At 61.0% G+C, this 19,995-nt stretch overlaps 8 protein-coding genes across 8 annotated transcripts; 3 read left to right on the forward strand and 5 right to left on the reverse strand.

Annotated features, from left to right (window-relative positions):
* Positions 1–405: 405 nt before the first annotated feature.
* On the reverse strand, positions 406–3,576 carry PAN0_001d0302 (ATP-NAD kinase; the record flags this gene model as incomplete). Its single annotated transcript, XM_014803920.1, has 1 exon — positions 406–3,576. One exon carries the CDS (start codon positions 3,574–3,576, stop codon positions 406–408), a length of 3,171 nt encoding a protein of 1,056 aa, XP_014659406.1.
* A 904-nt stretch (positions 3,577–4,480) lies between these two features.
* Positions 4,481–6,430, forward strand: PAN0_001c0303 (nucleoside diphosphatase gda1; the record flags this gene model as incomplete). Its single annotated transcript, XM_014803921.1, has 1 exon — positions 4,481–6,430. The coding sequence occupies one exon, from the start codon at positions 4,481–4,483 to the stop codon at positions 6,428–6,430; it is 1,950 nt and encodes a 649-aa protein (XP_014659407.1).
* A 154-nt stretch (positions 6,431–6,584) lies between these two features.
* PAN0_001d0304 (pyrroline-5-carboxylate reductase) lies at positions 6,585–7,505 on the reverse strand (the record flags this gene model as incomplete). The annotated part of the gene is made up of 1 exon (XM_014803922.1): positions 6,585–7,505. The coding sequence occupies one exon, from the start codon at positions 7,503–7,505 to the stop codon at positions 6,585–6,587; it is 921 nt and encodes a 306-aa protein (XP_014659408.1).
* A 1,307-nt stretch (positions 7,506–8,812) lies between these two features.
* On the reverse strand, positions 8,813–10,060 carry PAN0_001d0305 (26S protease regulatory subunit 6B; the record flags this gene model as incomplete). The annotated part of the gene is made up of 1 exon (XM_014803923.1): positions 8,813–10,060. The coding sequence occupies one exon, from the start codon at positions 10,058–10,060 to the stop codon at positions 8,813–8,815; it is 1,248 nt and encodes a 415-aa protein (XP_014659409.1).
* Positions 10,061–10,759: 699 nt separating this feature from the next.
* Positions 10,760–11,313, forward strand: PAN0_001c0306 (mic17p; the record flags this gene model as incomplete). Its single annotated transcript, XM_014803924.1, has 2 exons — positions 10,760–11,162; positions 11,240–11,313. 2 exons carry the CDS (start codon positions 10,760–10,762, stop codon positions 11,311–11,313), a joined length of 477 nt encoding a protein of 158 aa, XP_014659410.1.
* A 293-nt stretch (positions 11,314–11,606) lies between these two features.
* On the reverse strand, positions 11,607–12,743 carry PAN0_001d0307 (uncharacterized protein; the record flags this gene model as incomplete). Its single annotated transcript, XM_014803925.1, has 1 exon — positions 11,607–12,743. The coding sequence occupies one exon, from the start codon at positions 12,741–12,743 to the stop codon at positions 11,607–11,609; it is 1,137 nt and encodes a 378-aa protein (XP_014659411.1).
* Positions 12,744–13,706: 963 nt separating this feature from the next.
* On the reverse strand, positions 13,707–14,117 carry PAN0_001d0308 (uncharacterized protein; the record flags this gene model as incomplete). The annotated part of the gene is made up of 1 exon (XM_014803926.1): positions 13,707–14,117. The coding sequence occupies one exon, from the start codon at positions 14,115–14,117 to the stop codon at positions 13,707–13,709; it is 411 nt and encodes a 136-aa protein (XP_014659412.1).
* A 580-nt stretch (positions 14,118–14,697) lies between these two features.
* PAN0_001c0309 (uncharacterized protein) lies at positions 14,698–19,974 on the forward strand (the record flags this gene model as incomplete). Its single annotated transcript, XM_014803927.1, has 3 exons — positions 14,698–15,089; positions 15,507–15,668; positions 15,882–19,974. 3 exons carry the CDS (start codon positions 14,698–14,700, stop codon positions 19,972–19,974), a joined length of 4,647 nt encoding a protein of 1,548 aa, XP_014659413.1.
* Between the last annotated feature and the right edge of the window lie 21 nt (positions 19,975–19,995).

Below are 19,995 nucleotides of genomic sequence, written 5' to 3' on the forward strand. Positions count from 1 at the left end.
CTCCGCCATGGGTCTGGCTGCAGTCGCAGGGTGCAAAGCGGCCCTCGGACGACTACGACTAGTTGGCGCAACCCAGGCTGTGTTTATAGTCCACCGGTGATGTGCAAATACGATCAAGCTCAGGACAGCAATCTATGCATTGGCGCCCGACGGAATTCCGCCCTGGACCGGTTCATCTATGCCACGGGACGTCGCGACGCGGCTGCAGCTTTCCCGAGTCGACCGAGCTAAGCCCGTGGTGTAGCCCTTGACCAATTCATCCTCCCTTCCGATCACTGCCTCTGACCTCACATCGAGCCGGTCTCCAAAGAGCATGCCATTCCCGACGCAATGTAGCGGTGCTAAACGGGCATTCCGGGATGATCTGCACGCGGGCTCGTGGTTGAAAGCGGCAAATACACGCCTCTAGTGGCCTGCTCCAGTGGTCGAGTCCGAGTCGCTCTCATCTTCGCCATACACGACGAGTGCGGTTCCGCCAGAAGCCTGGCTTGAGCGCTCCGGATCGGCAGAGCCGGGCTCCGAAGCGCGCTGGTTGCTGTCCCTGCGCGTCGAGTCGCCGCGCAGCCCCTTGGGCGTGCGATCTCGGGCGAGAGCCGAAGAAGGTGTCATGGGCTTGGACATTGAGCTCTTGCGTGTTTCGCTCTTGCGGGTGCGCGAAGCACGCGGCGTCGTGAACGACACTTGGTCCCCTGTGGCCGAGGATGCGGCCGATGCGGATGGCTTCGACGTCGAAGATGAAGGCGGCGACGTCGACGTCGCTGCGCCGCTGCCGGATGCTGGCGACAGAGCTCGGCCACCGTCAAGACGGAAGTCGGCGCTGAGTAGGTGTCGCTCGCTGATCGCCTTGGGGGGAAGCGGCGGGCCCTGGAGGCCGAAGCGGTCCGGACTGTTGAGTAACGAGCCTGGATTCGACGATGCGGCAGATGAGGTGCCCGCATTGCCCTGGCCTTGGCCATGACCTTCGCTCGACTTGGGTCCAAACGCGCTGGTGATGGATGTCAGACGCGGCAGCGAGGTGCTCAGCAGCGACGGCCCGCTGCTGCGTCGCGAGTTGCCGTTTGTGTGACGTGGTGTGCTCTGTCCCGAACGCCTGCGCACGTGGCCGTCGCCGTGGTGAGAGTTGGGACTGTTGCTGCGTGTGACGGTGGTGCTGGTGTCGTCGATGTCGAACTTTTCTGCGTCCTCGTCGTCGTCCTTTCCGGCATTGTCGTCTTCCCCATCGTCATCTTCGTCGTCATCGTCGCTGCTGTCGTTGTCGCCGTTGCGGCCATGCTTCGCGAACATCTTGCTAGGAGAAGCGCCAGTCGCTGTGCCCTTGCCCTTGTCGCCGCTGCTCGAGTCGGGGTCTGCGCCCTCCTCCACGACGACGAAAGACTTCTGCCTTTGGCGCTCGTTCCACTTGAGTGTGCGCGAGATGCTTTGGAACCAGTCGGTCGATTGATTCTCGGCGCAGACGGTAGGGAAGGGATAGCGACTCGCGGTCACCTTGATGTGGTCGCCTTGCTTGAGCTCCACGCGGCCTCTGCCATCGAAACTGGCCCACGCGGTGCTTCGCGAGTTGTACGGCACTGCGATACGCAGCTCCATGCTGTCAGGCAGCAACATCGGTCGGAAGGAGAGCGTGTGCGGGCAGATGGGCGTGATCAGGATCGCCGGGATCTCGGGGTGGACCAGACTGCCACCTGCCGAGAGCGAATAGGCCGTCGAGCCTGTGGGAGTGGAGATGCACAGACCGTCCGCCTGAGCGGTCGTCATGTGGTGCTCGTCGCCAAACACCTCGAGCAAGCTGACGTACGGACTCGGTCCTCGGTCGACGACCAGGTCATTGAGCACCTCGAATGTCTCGACAGGCCGGGTGCTGAAGCACATGATCTCCTTGTCGCGACACTTTTTGCCGCCTTTGCCCTTCTTTCTACTTCTCTTGTCCATTGACGGCAGCACCACCTCTTCGTCTTGGCGTGAGGCTGAGTGGGGCTGATGCGAGTCCGGATTGGGCGACTCGATCGCATCCCACCCACAATTCTTGACCGAATTCAGGATGATCTCGCCCGTTTTGCCGGACTTGATCGCCTGTCTGCGATGACGGTCCGCCGAACTGGAAGTGGGCAGGGTGGCGCGGTACACGGTCGCAGTGAAACGCATGCGAAGGTTGACACGGATGCCGTCGTCCAAGGCCGACTTCATGACGTCCTTGTATGCCTTGAAGTCGAAGTTGGTCAGGAATCCGAGCGAGCCGAGCGCAAAAGGCAGCACGGGCGGCACGATGCGCTGGAAGAGCCAGGAGCAGAACAGCACCGTGCCATCACCGCCGAGTGTCACCACAAAGTCGAAAAGGTGAGGCGAACGCGAGCACATGTCGGCGTTCCAGAAGCGGAGCTGATTCCCGCCTTCTCCCCTGTTGGAGGATCCGTTGCTGTCGTGGCCCGAGGTTGACGAGACGGAGGAGGAGAGGCTGGGCGTGCGCCTCGGTGGCCTCTGATCGAACAGGTGCGGATAGTCCCTGCGGATGCCCTCTGCGTCGAAGCGCTTGGACTGTCGGAGTTGCGAGTCGACGTAGACGGTGAGTCCTGTATCCTTGCCGTTGCGAGGAGTGGCCATGAGCCAAATGGCAAGCTCGCGCGTGAGTTTGATGAGGTGATTGTCTCTAGCCTTGGTGATGATCATGACCGACTGGATGGTCGACTTGACCCTGGCGCGGCCGAGCTGCTTGCTCATCTCGCGTACACCCACGGCGGTCTCTGCGAGCTGGCGGGTGAGCGAGCGAACCTTGTCCGAGTCCTCCTCGTCAGACGAGTAGGAGTACGAGGATCCGTAAGAGGAGCTGCGATCGGAGGAAGGCTGGTGCGCAATGTTGTCGGCATCGCCATCATCGTCGTCGTCGCCGTCGTCATCGTCGGAGCTGGTGCGAATGCGGACACGTGCCGATGTGCGATCTGCGCTTCGTGCTGCGTATGTCGACGTCGCATCTGAACTCGAGTGGGTGTCTTCATCCGTGAGTGACGGTGCGTTGGTGGCCCGAGAGTCACTGGAAGGCTCCGTGTCGCGCTTCGCCTGGGAAGAAGCCTCGTCGTCTGCAGGAGTCGTTTCGCTCTGAGAGAGCTGACGGCTGGGCTTGGGACGGTGTGCTCGTTGGCGATTGAGCTGCCTGCGTTGCTTCTTGAGGCTCTCGCCGAGGGCGACGCCGCGGTCGAGATAGGAGTGAACGAAGCAGGGAGAGTTCAACGATGTGGTCGACTGATCGGATGCGTGCGCGTGCGGTAAGGAAGACATGTCGTGAACCTTTGCGTGTGTCTTGTTGAGGGGTTCCGTAGCATTCACATTCTGGCTGGAGAGGCTCGAGGCGGGAGAGTCAGTTGTGTCTTGGAAGATGCTGGACGACGGCCTGGAGGTGCATGGTTGTGGCGGCTCGAGTAGCGTCAATCCGGCGGATGGGTTGGTGGCCATGCCTGGATTGAGCAGGCTCGGCTGGTGGGTTGCGTCAGTGCTGGAGTTGGAGGTTCGGATGGGGTCCGACTGCGAGTGTTGCAGATGGTGGCGCGGGTGATCCGACGCGGTCTGCTGGTGTGAAGCCGACATGATTATCGATGGCTGACAAGGTGAGATCGACCGAAGCGATACGCCGACCCAGGTTCCACGTCAACCCGACCAGGGCACAGGGCTTGGGATATCCAGGGAGAGGAGATGGCAGTTGGGAACACGGTAGTGAGCCTGCTCGGCGATATCTCATGACATGATGATGCGCGGCCACCTCGGCGGCTGCACGGTCGAAGCAGCCGGCCCAACTCGATTCCGGCTGATGAGCAGGTGCTCTCCACAACGCAACTGACGTGCCTCTTTTGCTGAGCCAGAAATCGAGTGTCATCCCGTGGAGGAAAAAATGAGCCCAATCAGCTTTCTCAAAAAAATGCCGTAGGACCCTCTCTCGCTCCGGTCAGCCGTCTGCGTGCACGGACAGGGATCCGTAGAATTTTTCCAGTAATTGTCTCAACCTTGAAGCCTAACACTTGTTCTCATTTTTCTTCAGACTCTTGGTCACTGTCATCAGAGATGCTCTTTTGGCAATGTGTGTCGCTATGAGAGCTCCAAGGCACAAGGCAGAACAGTAAAGCCGAGCAAGTGCCGAGAGTCAGAATGTTGCGAAAGGTGCAATTGGCTGCAGGCAAAGACGAGGCCAGGAACGAGCCGCCACGCGCCTAAATTACAGCTACCGTTGTCGGTCCGGACTTCCAAAATTCGGGAGAACGCCAGCTGGAGCTGCACGAATCGTCCCTTGTCCGAGGCGGCCGAGGCAGGCCGGAGCTTGACTCAGGAAGAAACCATTGCGCGAGACGCTCCTCTTCACCACCACTCGTCGTCTCATCGCATCGCTCCTCCTGCTGTACTGCATCCGAGCCGTACACAAAGAGCAGCTTGTGGAGGGTGGCAGCAGCTGACGGCTAGCCTGCTTGCATACGACAGTCCGCTTCGTCACGTTCCTTCCATGTCCTATTCCGACTCTGCCGCCGCCCGCCGTGATCCGCCGTCCTCGGGCAAGAAGCACTATCGAGCCAAGTCCATCTCTCGCTCCTCGGTCGACCTCGACAACTCAGAGACGGGCGCTCTGCTCTTGGCACCCAACGGCCTCACCTCCGAAGCCGACGATCACCTCGGCTATCCCCCACACTCGGCCTCAGCCGGTCCGGCAGGCGCCCCATCGCGCTCGTGCTCACCGAGAAGGATGCCGCTCGGATCAAGGCGTCTCGCGCTCATCCTCTGTGGCTTTGTGGGATTGTTGGTTCTTTTCGGCAGGCGCGACTCACGCGACGCCGTCGTCGGTTACGCCAAGGACAAGGCTGGCCAGGTCGGGTCAGCTTACCAACATGCGCCCTGGAAGGCGCAACCGACCCAGGACAGCAATAATGCCGTTGGCTTCCCTGTAGCGCCAACGCCAGCATCGACTCCCGCAGCTGCTCCCGTGTCGGGCACCGAGGCCGACACCGTGCGCCAGAAGCCCGCTCTCCACCCAGATCCTTCCAAGACCACCCGATGTGACGGCACAGGGCCAAGGCCAGTCGATCACAAGGGCCGCCCCAGACCATTGGTCCAGTATGCCCTCATGATCGACGCCGGTAGCACAGGCAGCCGCATTCACGTCTATCGCTTCAACTACTGCTCCGAATCGCCAGAGCTCGAGGACGAGTACTTTGAGATGCTCAAAGGCGGCTTGAGCAATTACGGCACCAACCCAGCAGCTGCCGCCGACTCTCTGCGACCGCTGCTCAAGTCGGCGCTCCAGCGCGTCCCCGCCAACCTGCGCAAATGCACCCCCGTGGCGGTCAAGGCCACTGCAGGCTTGCGTCTCCTTCCCGGCAAGCAAGCCGAGGACGTGCTCAAGGCGGTTCGACACATGCTCGAGTTCGAATACCCCTTCCCCATCGCCGACGGTCGTAACGCCGACGGCACCAAAGCCTCGAAGGGTGTCGAGATCATGGACGGCAAGGACGAGGGCGTCTTCGCATGGATCACGGTCAACTATCTGCTCAACCGCATCGGCTCGTCGTCCGCCGACAAGTTGGAGACTGCGGCGGTCATGGACCTTGGCGGCGGCTCGACACAGATCGTGTTTGAGCCCAGCTTCACCTCGGCGCTGCAAGGGATGCAGCCCGGCGAGCATGTGTACCAGCTCAACGCGTTTGGCACCAAGCCGTACACGCTCTACCAGAACTCGTACCTTGGGTACGGTCTGATGCAGGCGCGCATGTCGATCAATTCGCTCGCCGCGTTCACGTACAGCCTGGCGCATCCGAACGCCGTGCTCACCGGCTCGGCGCACGACGGTGCACAGGGTGCGTTCGAGTGGTCGACGCTCAAGCCTGACAACACGCGCATCCCTTCGCCGTGCTTCACCAATGGCCGCACCAAGGCGGTGCTCATCTCGCAGCCGGGGCAGCGCACGCAGGCCAACGTGACCATGGTCGGTACAGACGGCGGTTTTGCCGCATGTCGTCGGCTCGTCGAGGTGATGATGGACAAAGATGCCGTGTGCTCCTCCAAGCCATGCTCGTTTGCGGGCGTCTACCAGCCGTCGATGATGGAGACCTTCAAGACCGCGCCGATCATCGCGCTCTCGTACTTCTACGACCGTCTGGAACCGCTGGGGCTCGCGCCCAAGTTCAAGATCGGCGAACTCGAGGCCGTGGCGCAGCGCGCGTGTGCGTATACGCGCACCAGCACGCAGGGCTTCGGTGCTCGCGCGATCGAAGAGCTCGAGGACCGACCCGAGACGTGCCTCGACCTCAGCTTCATGCACGGCCTCCTCAGCCTCGGCTACGAGCTCGAGCAGAGCCGCGAGATCAGCGTCGCCAAGAAACTCGGCGGCACCGAATTAGGCTGGTGCCTCGGCGCCCAGCTCGCCGTCCTCGACGAAGACGGCCTCATCTGCAAGGCCTAGTCGCCTGCCTCCTAGACATAGAGTCGCATTCCCATACAGTGTAAATGGAAGATGGAGCAATCAGGAAATTCTCCGAGTGAGCCAGCTCGGAAGTCGTGGGTTAAAGAGTGTGCGATGGACTGTGTATTGCGCGTGAAGAGACGGAGATGCGGTTCTACTTTTTTGCCTGGCCTAGGCCGCTTGCGTGTTCGGCTGCAGCCTGGATGGTGCGCGCGACCGTACTTCGGACCTTGCCGTCCTCAAGATTGAGCAGGCCGGCGATTGTGCAGCCTCCTGGGGTGGTGACGGAATCCTTGATCGCCGCCGGATGCATGCCGCTCTGCATCACCATGCGCGCTGCGCCCTGCATGGTCTGAGCGGCCAGCTCGAGCGCCTCCTGTCGTGGCAACCCCATCATCACTCCGCCATCAGCCATGGCTTCGAGGAACACGCAGGCAAACGCAGGTCCGGACCCGGCAAGCGCCGTGCATGCATCAAAGTGCTTCTCGTCCAGGAACCTGCACCTGCCCACAGCGCTGAAGATGGACAGCAGAATGTTGCGATCCAGCTCTGCATTTGGCAACGACGATGGCAGCGGGGTGAGGATCGTCATGCCCTCGCGGATCTTGCAGGGGGTGTTTGGCATGGCCCTCACCACCTTGGTGGCGGGAGTCACCCATTCGACCATCTGCGAGATGCGCAAGCCAGCGCAAATCGAGATGACCAGCTTGCCGTCAAGTGCCTCACGCATGCCGGGCTCGGCGATGATGTCCTGTACCATCTGCGGCTTGCATCCAAGCAGGATCACATCTGCCTCCTGCGCCGCCTGCACGTTCTTGCCTGCGTGAATCGCAATGTCCGGGTAGTCGGCAAACACCTTCTTCAACCTTCGCACCGATTCGAGACGGTTGACAGTGGCGATGTAGCGTGTGGGAAGCTCGGTCAGGTCGTCGCCGGCAGTCGAGTCGTGGAGCGAGGAGACGGATGAGGCCATCGAGGCAAGCGCCTGCTGCGACCGTTGCGAATCCAGCACGCCCGAGAGGATGGCGACACCCATCGTGCCGCACCCAATCACCGCTAGTGTATATGCCGGCATCGTGTGTAAATCTTTGTGACCTTAAGTGTTGGGGGGAAGTATGGTGGAGAGAGAGAAGGAGACGGGGAAGGTGGGTGTGGAGAAGCAGGTGCGTGCTGTGCGTCCAGCAAGCCCCGGGGAAGATCTTCGCGAAGACCCGCATAAAGATGCCGGCAACTCAGCCGGCCCCGTGTGATTTCACGATTAGACACGTCCAATCCCAGCCTCGCATGACTCGGTCAGATAACATCGCCCGATGTCCGAATTCTCAGTTGGCCGGAGCCAGATCTGCATCCGACGGATTTCTTCTCGACCCTCTCCAAAGTCCACCCTAGCTTCATCCAGCTTACGTCTATCCATCAAATTGAACGAATGCCACGCTCTCCGCGTTGCTACTGGTCGAGCAGTGCATCGTACATCGCAGTCGTCACCACGGTCCATCTGTTACTATTAACAAAGCAAATCGCATTGCAGGGAAGAAAATGTACCCAGAGTGAAAGTGAAAGTAGACTCGGTGCTTGGACGATGAAGGCCACGAAGCCCACAAAGGGGGCCTTCGCCGTGAGTAAGCATGGGATTCGCCCGCCGCCCCGTAGAGTAGGCAGGTATCCTTCTAGCACCTTTCCGTAAACCACCCGGCGTGAGCAGCACCGAGCGGTAAATTTTATAAGATGCGGATGAGAGTTCACGGAACAGTAAGGCCGATCGAGGAGGCAAGGCGGAGCAGTAACACGGCAGGCACAGTCCTTCACACGGACACAGAGGCAGAGAGACCGGGCAGAAGGCAGCGAGCGGGAGGGAGAGGTAGGGATATGGGAAGGAATCTGGCGGGGGGGGCCGTCGACTGCGGAGGAACCGGGGCAGAGCGGGAACGAGTCGAGGATGCTGGTGACTGGTAACTCAGGAACCGCAGTGTTGATCGCACAGTGTTGCGCAGCTTGACAGAAGAGTTGCAATGGTTCGAGATGGATGTGGTGCGAAAGCAAGGAGCTTCGGGATGAAAGCTGGACAAACAGAGCGCCGCGCTCGGTGACCAATTTTTCATTTCGCGCAGCTGCCCGTCGCGACCCAATCAGAACCCGTGCACTGTGGCCCCTCTTACAGCTGACCTCAAAGCTCAACATGCTCACCAGTCTTCGGCTGAAGATGCTCTTCTACAGCTGCACATCGAACTCATACAGCTGGAGCACTCTGCGCCGCCCTTGCGCTAGATGCGTCCCACGAATATCAGTTCTCAGGCAGAGAACGAAAACGAAACACAGAGCATCAAGCCGCACCATTGAGACAAAGGTTGCATTGCATGTACTGAGCCGGATGTAGCACAGAGATCACTGGTAGAACTCCATCTTGGAGTCGTCTGGCTTCTTGACAATCTGCTTCCAGGCCTCCTCGAAGTCCTCGGGCATGATGACGTATCGGTTCTTGCGCACCGCCTGCAGACCTGCAGCCTGGCAGATACTCGCAATCTCGGCACTCGAGAGCTTGTCGGGCCTTCCGACGTAGTCCTCCAGGTCCACCTCGGGGCTGAGGTTCATCTTGCCGCAGATTGTTTGGAAGATAAGACGCTTCTCTCGTCGCGAGGGCGTGGGGAACTCGATCTTTCGATCCAAACGACCGGGTCGCAACAGCGCGGGGTCGAGCGTGTCGGCACGGTTGGTGGCCATGATGACCTTGACGTTGCTGCCCTGGTCGAAGCCGTCCATCTGGTTGAGCAGCTCGAGCAGGATACGCTGCACCTCGCGATCCGCACCCGTCTGTGCATCGAAACGCTTGGTGGCAATCGCGTCGATCTCGTCGATAAAGATGATCGCGGGCGCATTCTCGCGCGCCAGACGGAACACGTCTCGCACCATCCTTGGACCTTCGCCGAGGTACTTTTGCACAAACTCGGAGCCGACCACGCGGATGAAGCTCGCCGTAGTGGCGTTGGCCACTGCCTTTACCAGCATCGTCTTGCCCGTTCCTGGAGGACCGTACAGCAGCACGCCGCGTGGTGGGTCGATACCGATCTGACGGTACAGGTCAAACTGCACGAGCGGCAGCTCGACCGCCTCGCGGATCTCCTGCTTCTGAATGTCCATGCCGCCGATATCCGCGTACGTCTCTGTGGGCTTCTCGTCCTGGCCGAGCATGGCGATGGACGAGTCAGCCTCTGGTGGCAAGACGTCGACGAGCGCATTCGAGTGGCGATGAAGCGCCACACTCGAGCTCGCCTTGAGCAGCTCGCGGTCGATGGTGGAGAGAATGCGGACGACGTAGTTGGATCCGGTGGTGGAGCCAACGATGCCGGTGTGCTGGTCGATGGGTTCGAGGAATTGGCCGATGACAAGAGGGACGGACTGGATGCGCTTCACCTCCTCCTGTGCACGGACAAGCTCGCGTTTCAAGTTGCGCTGCTCGTCCTTGACGTACTCTTCCATGGTGTTGAGGAACTCGAGGTGCTGTTGCAACTTCTTGTAGCGCAGATACGTGTCCTCCTCGGCGGCCATCTCCTGGTGGATCGCAGCCTTCTCCGCTGCCGCATCCTCCAGCGTGGGTTCTGTGCGCCTCAACGAGGCGATTCCAAGCTCCTCCATCGTGTTTTATGGAGTCCTTGTCGGATTGCTGAGCGTTGTTCTCGGAATCAGCTGAGCGTTGTTCTCGGAATCAGCTGCGATTGATGGAGAGATGGATCGTGAACTGATTGAAGGTTGTTTCAGCTCGATTGGTGCTCAAGAGCGTCGTGGATAAATGGGCGATGAACAGTCTCCAGATGATCAAGTGTAGCGACCTGGTGACGAGTGCAGAGGTATAAGAGCCGTCGGTACCGTTGGATGTGGAGACAGGAAGGAGATGGTGAGGACGTGCTCGATGTCGTGGTTGGGTGTGTGCGTGGCCAAAGCTGGAAATCCGAGACGCGCAAGTGGAGCAACACAGCGCTCAGCGGCTCGAGAAGCAGAGAGCGGATGGGCAGGCTGTCGCGGCGCTGAGCTGTGATCGAGGCGCGCTCCACTTTGAAAATGGTGCATCGGACAAATCGGGCAAACTCCTTCGCGCGGTGTGGCGATTCGAATACGGAACGTGGAGAGCGGTGGAAAAGGGTCTTGGAGGCGGTCAAAGAGTGGCTTGGAAGGCTCAGCTGAGGATTGGCCCAACGGCACGTTTTTGCCCGGCCGGCTTTGCCCCCCGAGTTGCGTTCGGCTGAGCCAGACTTCCTCTGGCCACACCGTTGCTCCTCGCTTTCAAACCACCAATACCACCCTTACCAACTTTGTCTTTGCACTCCTATCGTCAACATGCCTCGCTCTAGCCGATCCGGTGGCTCTCGTCCTGCAGCTGGTCGCTCTGCGCCCTCTGCGCCCTCGGGCTCGCGAGGTGCGCACACCATGGCCGCTCCCCAGCAGCACCAGCAGGCACCGCCCCAGGCCTACTCGCAGCAGCCTCCCGCCATGCAGCAGCAGCGCAGCCCCGGTCTTTTCGGCCAGATGGCTTCCACCGCCGCTGGTGTCGCCGTCGGCTCCACCGTCGGCCACGGTCTCTCCAACATGCTCTTCGGTGGCTCCAGCTCCGCCCCGGCTGAGCAGGCTCAGCAGCCCGCTCCCCAGGCTTACGACCAGGGCGCCTACGCTTCGCAGCAGCAGAACATCGGCGCAAGCTGCGAATCGCAGAGCAAGGACTTCATCAAGTGCCTCGAGAGCAGTAAGTCCCAACACCCACGTCTGATTCGGCTTACTTGGCATAAAAATGACACTGACCTCGCTCCCTTGAATGAACAGCAAACGACATGAACTCTTGCTCGTACTACCTCGAGCAGCTCAAGGCCTGCCAGGCCGCTGCCCGTCCCTACTAATCACCAGGAATCGGCTCATTTTCAATCCACCACCCTTCAATCACAGCGAAATAGATGCTCCAACCATTGCACATGTCGGGCGCACTGGCTAGATGTGGCTCAGTCTCATCGCGTCGCGCAGGGAAGACGACTGACAGGCAGGAGAAGCGGCGATACAGTACAAATTTGCGGCAGATGCTATGCGTGAGGAGATGCGGTGCAGTGAGGCAGACAGGTGGTGAGGCATGCAGACGACAAGGGATGTTGATGGAACGAGTGGTCCCGCCTGTGCATAGCGAAGACGCTGGGCGGAGCTATGGATACTCTTCCTCGATGCGGCCGAAGGTGAACCCCTCGTCCTCGTGGCGTGGGCCGGGATGAGGGTCTTCTTCTGCGTCGTCATCGTCGTCGTTTGCACCGTAGAGTTCTACGTCTTCGGTATCGCTCTCGCTGGCCTCGAGTTCAGCCGTATCGGCGTGGCGCGCGAATGGCCCGCCAGCGCGCAGAGCCTTGGGTGGCGATGCCGAGCCCGACATGGAGTGCTTGCGCATCGACCCAGAGCAAGAAGAGATGGATTTGCGGCCGAGTCTGTGCGCGGCGCCGCTGGGAACACCCAACGAGGATTTCTCGCGTGATGCAGGCATCGGCTTGGCGCGCAGCTCGTCCATCCTGCGTTCTCGCTCGCGCTCTGCAAGCAATGCTGCCGACTGAATGGCAAGCGACTGTTCGAAGCCCATGGCTTGCACCTTTCGACCGGGCAGAAACGCGCCTGATGTCTGCGCCAGCCGCTTCTTGACCGCGAGCGTGTCGCGAGTCCAGCCAAACGCCTCCGCCGGCGGGCTAGTTCCGAGATGGCTCTCCTCCTTGACCGAAAGACCGAGCAGAGCGGACTCTAAGTCGGCCTGCTTGGACGGGTCATTGAGCTGAACCGAGGAGATGGCTTCGTTGACGTCTCGCATGGCGCGAAGCGAACGGATGGCATCTCGGATGGCTTCGGCCTCTACGGATAATCGCTCCTTGGTGGGACTCTGGGTGGTTTCGAGAGCGGAGAGGATGCGCTGGTTGCGATCGAGCCTCTGCTCGAGCTCAAACTCGGAGCATTGGTGGATGGGTTTCTGCACAGAGGCAGAGTTGCGTGCGGTTTTTGGGATAAATGCAAGTGCAGCTGCTGTGCTCGGGGCGGAGCTCGGCTGGTGTGCGGTCCATCGTGTCGTCAAAGGGTTCGCAGGGCCGCGCGACTGAGGCGCCGGCAAGCGTCGATGAGCATCGTCGGCTGTGGCCCGAAAATCGGACGAGGCCAGCGCAGGAGAGACAGGCGATGAGGCTTCGGATTTGACGACGGGGCGAAGCGGAGAGCCTTCTTGCTTGAGCTGCGCTGGCGGCGAGATGGAGAGGGAGGCGTCGCCTCGAAGAGGCTGCCTGGAGCCGGTTGGCAGCACGAGTCCGTTCATGCAGCGAAGGGGTGCGGCAAGGGGACGAGTATGGATCGGTTATGTAACGTAGGGGAGGTGTCAACCAATCTTTTGTCCAGCGGCATGTTCCGAAGCCGGTCGATCAAGTTGGAGGAACCTCGGCGAGCCTTTGAGCTTGGTCTAGCAGACAGCCACAATGCGCTCGGTAGCGTTGAATGGAGCGGGGCAGTAAGCGCGGACGGCTTCGAGATCAGATGCACTTGGACTTTAAGGCCGGAGGGGAGAGTTGGGAGGGAACGACGAGCGGTAAGGGTAAAGCGATGTGCTTGGAACGAAGGGTTGCAGCTTTGATGTATGTGTGTGGTCTGGTTTGGTATGGTATGGTGACGCCGAGATTTTTGACAGGCTGCAAGGGTAACGGAGCTGATACGCAGGGTCGGTTGAAAGTGGCGGGTGCGCGAGAGAGCGGAAGGCGATGTGGAAAGCGGGAAAGGAGCCAAAATCGAAAGTGGAGCTGAGCCCTTTTTGGCAAAGTTGGCCGCCCGCACTGCGGCACGACCCGGTGATATAGGCGAGCATTGTCCCGCCTCAGCGCGTGCGTGACAGGCGACTTGGAACGTAGCGGACCTTGCCCGACCGTCCGAGTGCCGTGTCTTGGCATGAAGAGCACAAGCTCGTCTAGACTGGCTGGGTCAGACGAGGCGCATGAAGGCTTGCGCCTTGCAAGTTCAACGGTGGGCCCGAGGCTTCAATCACTCCTTTTCAGTTCATGGAGGGGCGTCCGTGCGGCCACTGTATCGCCTGGTCGTGCGCAGCTGCTTTGTCCGCGACGGAGCACATCTCAGTTGCTCCAGCGCAGATGATCTGCTTTCATCTAATGCTGTTCTGTCTGCGATGCAGTCCTGTGACCGTAACCAGGGGTGAACAAAAGAGACCGCTTTCTGTTGCGCCTTTTTCGGGGCCGTTTTTGTGCGCTCAGAAATTGCAGCTTGCTGTGCCCACTCAGGGTCCTACCGTACCCTTGGTTGGCTCGCCCTGCCGAGCACGGGCCAATGCACGCCTAGCCGCATGATTTGAGCAAGAGATGCATGGTCCCGCCTGCGCTCCATGTACCGTGTCGCTCGACCGCCCACGCGCCGCAGTTCCGAGCATACGAAGCCCGAAGACGGCGGAGGATCGATGCTCGTGACTGCTAACACCAGGGGCGGTCTTTTCGTACGGCTCAGAGGGCGGTGACGCAGCCACGCATTTGCTGATTTTGGCATTGCCCTCAAGGGTCCAAGCTTCGGTACCACACCTGCGATTGGCACCGGAATTTCCGATGGCCACGTCAGGCCGGCGAAAGTAGGCCAAAGCAGCTTGCGGGAGTCGTAGCCTCGCAGCGTCAAAGTTGCTCGTCAGGCTCATCGGCATTTTCCGAGCTGAGCTGAGCTGAGCTGAGCTTGAGGGCTGGCATGACCGGCAAGAGGCACGAAATCGCCGATAGCCGCGTACAGTTGCAGTCGACGCTTCTTCTCAACGGCCTCAAGAGGTCTGCTACCCGCAAAGGCCGAATTGTGCGACTGCGAGCCCGTCGAAAGGATCGACTTGGATCGGCCGTGCTCCACCGCTCAGCTGCTTGAATATTTCGGAAGCAATACAGGTTCCGCTCTCTCGTTCACAAGCAGCCCAAGTTTGGTCGGCGAGTTGAGACTGAGGTGTGACTTGCTGTTGTTGCAGTCACAGAGTCTGCTGCGTATGCTGACTTCCCGCTGAAATTTCGAGCAGATTTGACTTTGCGATTCGGTCGAATGCAGGCCGAAACAGTCACAGTCACACGTTCACCAAGGGAGGCGTGAGCCAAAAGGTGGTGGTGCTGCTGCCCCGTGGTGGTGCCTATTCGTAGACGCGGCTGCTCCGAATCCATTCACCTGCAGCTGTGTAAGCTCGTGGCAGTGGACCGAGCCAAGGCGGCCAGAATGCTCGTCTGGCGAGGCGAGCGAGCCACAGAAGCATGGCCTCAGCGTGCTTGTGCTTCTGCTCTGAAAATCACTCGTCGATTTCCACTGCCAGATCTGCGAGGGCGGCAAGGGCGCATCCCTCCGCACACGCCAGCACGCCGGGGACGTGGCGCTCGAGGCGCCTGGCGACTGTCGCTCGCGAATCGCGCCCCCAAGCAGCTGCGAAGAGCACAGTTTGCAGCTGCAACTGCAGCAGCAGCTCAGCTGCATCCAGATCCATCGCCTCGAAACCAGTCCGTCCGCCTCTCGCCAAGCTGCTCCTCAAGTCGAGTTGGTCTGCAAGCGATGCGCGTCCTTCGGTGGTGCAGCTGCAGCTCCGACAGCACTTGGAAGCCGGTCGCCCCTTTGGCTTCTCGGCCCAAATCGCCATCCACCCCATCATCGGGTTTCAGTCGCGCAGACGCGCTCGCTCCTCTGCCTGGCTTTGGCTGTAGCTGTAGCTGGGCCGTGTCCGTCCCTCCTCCCCCACCCAAAATGGCCCACCCCCAGCTCGCCGCCGCCGCCTCCGCCCGCCCAGAGCCATCGCGGCTGCTGTCGTTTCCGATTCGTCCAATTCGCATCGGCCGCCCGGCTGCAGCTCCACCCCGTCGCTCGCATCCCCTTTATAAACGCGGCTAGTTGCGCCAGCCTTCCTTCAACGTGCTCCTTCTCCATCCCTCCGCCCGCGCATCCACCCGTCAACCGGCCGGCTCCGCTTTCTTCTCGCACAAGCGGTTGGCATCCATCCTCAAGGCGTAACGTCGGACACGGTGTCCGCCTGCCCTCGCCTCAAGCCTTGCTGATCTCTTTATCGCATCCGCAGCGCTCCGGGCACCTCCGCTCGCGCCTTCCGCCATCGCGACAGGCATCACGAATCTCTGCTCAAGGCTTCGTTCCCGAGTCGAGCTACACACGCCGACTCTCTGCCGTCCTCGATCTACTTTGCCAATCCCGATGCACGCAACCTCGGTCCACGCCTAGACTCGTTATATCCCGAACATACGGGTGTCTCCACCCGCACTCTGCATCCCTGTCCCCGGCATTCGCTCGACTCACGGCCCCGCTCGCCAAGCTCTTCATGCTTTGCCATCGCCACCTCCCACCACCTCCGCTCCCCTTTAGCATCCCTCGCCCCCGCGTGACGCGTCACCTCGGCTGAAGCGTTTCTCCCTTCGTCTCGGCTCGGCTCGCGCCACAGCCCGCGCGGCACGGCTGCCGTTGCGCTCGTCATCATGGAGGACCTCTCCGCCGACGACGACATCCTCTCGGATGTCCTCGTCGACAACCTCGAATTCGAGCCCGCCATCTCCACGCACAAGATGAATCCCAACTACAGAGGCCACCGATTCGACCGTAATGCTGTCAGCCTCATCGTCAGAAAGCGTGTCGTCGTCGAGAAGGACATCTCGGCCGCCATCGACGACCTCAGCAAGCTCGGCATCGTCCAAAAGTACCTCACCAACAAAACACAACGCCAGATCGCCAGCTTCCAGGCGCACGCACGCCGCTACCTCGAGAGTTACCTGCCCGAGAGTGGCGTCGAATTCGCCTTGACCACCCGATACAAGCGCGTCATGATGCAAAAGGCCGGAAAGGCGCATGGCGCAGACGCCGTCGCATCCACGTCCGCCGTCAAGCTCGAGGACGGCATCCCCGCGCCCGCCTCCAAGGACCCGGCCGCGGATGACAGAGGCAAGTCCAGATCCAAGGGGCGTTCGTCCCTCGATCGTGCCGCAACCAGCATCGGTGCTGCGCCCGCTGCCTCCGAAAAAGCCGACCTTTCCGTCCTCGCCATGCGCACCTTCAAACCGGGTGAGCTCATCAACCACTGCAAGGGTGGCTTAAAAGACCTCACCAAAAGCGAAGACGACGCGCTACGCGAGGAAGCCACCGCCTCGCGCGAAATACGCAAAGACTCCGAATACAAGGGCGTCCTGGGTCCCGGCCGCGACTTCTCCGTCATCAGGTCAGCGCGCAAGGGATGCAGTCAGCTTCTGCTCGGCCCAGCAAGGTTCGTCAACCACGACTGCAATCCCAACACCGAGTTCTACCGCATGGGCTCCACCATGGTCTTCAAGGTCATCCGGCCCATCCACCGCAACGAGGAGATCACCACCTTCTACGGCGAAAACTACTTCGAGTGGGCCAATGCGGAATGCATGTGCGCCACCTGCGAGGCCCGCGGTACGGGTGCCTTCTCGGACCCGTCAGCCCCAGCAGAGGACGCGCTGACGAAAGGAGCTGATGGCGTGGAAGTCAAATCGGAGGATGGACCTTCGTCCAACGGCACACCGAATGAGGCAAATGGACGGCGACAATCGCGGCGGTCAAGTCGACCGACTGGCACATCCTCAGCACTCCCTTCTCCCTCACCGACACCGTCTTTGACGCCCTCTCTCACTACCGTTCTAGGCGATGAGGTGGCCAAGGACAAAAAGTCCAAGCGCGACTATCTGGCCGATCTCAAGCTTGCCGAGCATGGGCCTTCAGACGACCGTTCCGATCCATGGGCCGAAGGCGCAGGCCCCAAGTGTCGATGTCTCACCTGCGGCGCGACATTCTGGGCGCCGGAGAAGTGGTGGACTCCGGACGAGTGCCCGCGATGCGAACGTCACTACAAGATCTTCAAGGCCGACTGGCCAGGCCGCGTGCCGACCGAGGGCGCCTTGGCGCGAAAGGCGGGCGTCAAGCGCAAATCGAGTGCCGAGATGATTTCCGATCACTTTGCCGCCTCTTCCTCACCGGCCAGGAATGGCAAGGAGCGCTCTCAGACACCCACCGATCTCAAGGCCAACGCCACGCCAAAGTCGCAGAAGAAGCAGCGAGCTCCAAAGACTGTCGCGAGCAGCGGGGCAGCAAGTACATCCTCACCCGCTACAAAACCTCCTTCGAAAACTTCGAATCGGCCAGCAAAGGCGTCTGCGAATAGCAGTGTTGTGCAAGAACGGCAAGACGAAGCTAGCGTGGCACGCTCGCTTGCGTCTCCGAAACCAACCGTCACCAAGGCTACTAGTCTTCCCGCCGGCACTGCCAAAGTGGCGAGCAAGCAGGAAGATCTATACGGATTGGACTCTGATGGCTCCGATCTCACGCCCGAGCCCGAGTCCGATCGCGGCGACGCTGTCAAGATGGAAGACGTTGACGAGGACGATGACGAGGACACCGGTCCGCGGCCCGCTGGCGTCGCTGGCCGTTCTCAATCTGGTCAGATCGACCGGTCCTCCTCCAGCACCAGCCCCGGTCCGCCCGGGCCGAAGATGCTCGGCAAGAACGCCAAGACAGACGTGTTGGCCCAATACTGGGGCGCTGCCGAAGGCGATCGCAGAGCACGGCGAAAGGCGGCCTCAAAGCCGGGCCCCACCCTGCTCTCCGCTCGCCGTGCATCGCAGGATATCCAGACCAAGCCATCTGATAGGCGTTCGAGCTTCCGCGAAACCAGCACAGACGAACATGGTGTGCCGAAGCCGAAGCGGCGCCTGGTGGCCGAGTCGGCGCCCGACGCAGAGGACACAGGTATCACCCCGACTCCTCCGCGATCAGTGCCGCCGACAGCATCCAAGCATCGCAAGACATCGAGCATGAACGATGCTTCCTTAGCGCAGCTTCGAACGAGAGCGGAAGCTCAGGCTGCGGCACCAGATCAACCAGTGACGACCGGTGTTGTTGCACCCGCTCCAAGCGTCCAAAGCGCTGCAATCGCCGCGAACCCATCGCCCGCACTCTCGCAGGCGCCCAAAAGTTCAGCAGGCAATATGCCCGGTCTTGCGACATCAGGTGTCGAGCGCACGTCCGAATCCAACCTGGCGCTCTTCTGGTCTGCCGGTGTCGGGGGCACCAGGAACCGTCGACAAGCGCAGAGAGAACCGCAGACGGTGCTCATCCAGACGGTGCCTTCCAAGCGTCCGAGGCACCCATCCGAATCGAGTCGCAGTCGCACTCCAGAAGTCAAGAAGTCTCGAGCCTCGTCGCGTCCAGATGCGGTCAACGGCGATGACGACGGCAGCGGTAGGGAGAGGAGCCGGCGATCGCGGTCCATCGCTGTCTCTGAAGACACTGAAGAGGGCTCTAAAGAGACCAGCCAAGACAACAGCGACGCAGACGAAGACGAGACCGACGTTCCAATGCGACCGTACATGTTCTCAGCCATCAGCAAGGCGCTGCAGTCGAATGGCGGAACAGACGCCAGTCACCTGGTCGACACGAAAGGGCCGCTCCTTCCATCCGCACCGCTGTTCCGCCCACCAGGCTTGATCCGACCCGACCTCGCAACTGTTGCGGCGCGATCCAATTCACCGCTTGCGGGCCCTCCGCGCGGCGCCACCGGCCAACCCATGCGCAAGAACCTCCGTTGGGGCAGCGGCAAGACGTCGATGAGCCGGCCCCTTGGTCCCAACGGAAGCCCGCTTGGTCGACCTCCGACGAGTCTCAACGGCAGCCCAATGGCGACTGTGGCGCCGCGAACCGAGCCGGCAAAGGACGGCGCATCGCCCCTGACTGCGGCGCTTGCGGCAGTGAACAAGTTGCAGGAGAGCGCCGCCGCTCATGGTTCCCTGAAGCCGTTGCCGGATCGCATGGACGCATCACCCTTAGAGCCGAGCCTCCACCAGCCTGCGATGGATCAGAGTCAAGCGCTCAGGCCCGAAAGCACAAGCACGGAACGTTCTACGATGGTAAAGGCGAAGCTGGAAGCCGTCTCTGCGGGGCGACCAGGCGACGAGGGCCCGGCCACGGATGTTCCGAATCCTCTCGCAGATGGTGCCGATGCGATTGGCGATGCAGCTGAGTCGGAGCAACCGAAGTCCGAGGAGACGCCGATCGCAGCTTTGACGGAGCAGGGCAGCGTGCAAGACGCGGAAATGGGCGTGTTGCCGCCTGAAGGCAAAGACGTTGCAGCTGCGGCGGCGGAAGCGGCCGACTCGCAACAACGACGCACCTCGGGCCGAGCACGCAAGGCGCCCGAGATGGCGGCCGGTCAGATCCCGTACAAGGGCAGCCTCGTCAAGCTTGCGGCTCAGCGAGCCAAGGAAGCCAAGAGTGGTCCCAACTCACCCAGATCGACGGGCGCCCACTCGCCCGACGCGCGCAACCAGAGTCCCAAGTCGAGCCGCTTCATGACGCCTACGGCCGAGGTCGTAGGAGAGCTGGCAGAGATCACAGGCAAGGGCGAGTTCGAGGTTGCCGCAGCTGAAGAAGTCGCCGGCCGCAACGAGGGTGATGGTGGTGGCCTCGGATTGGGCATGGGCGCAGCGGCGGTAGCATCGTCGCACACCTCACCGATGGACCTTGATTGATGCGCCCTCTATCCACGCTCC

The sequence above is a fragment of the Moesziomyces antarcticus genome (assembly GCF_000747765.1).
Source record: "Moesziomyces antarcticus DNA, scaffold: scaffold_v10001, strain JCM 10317, whole genome shotgun sequence".
NCBI lineage: Eukaryota > Fungi > Basidiomycota > Ustilaginomycetes > Ustilaginales > Ustilaginaceae > Moesziomyces > Moesziomyces antarcticus.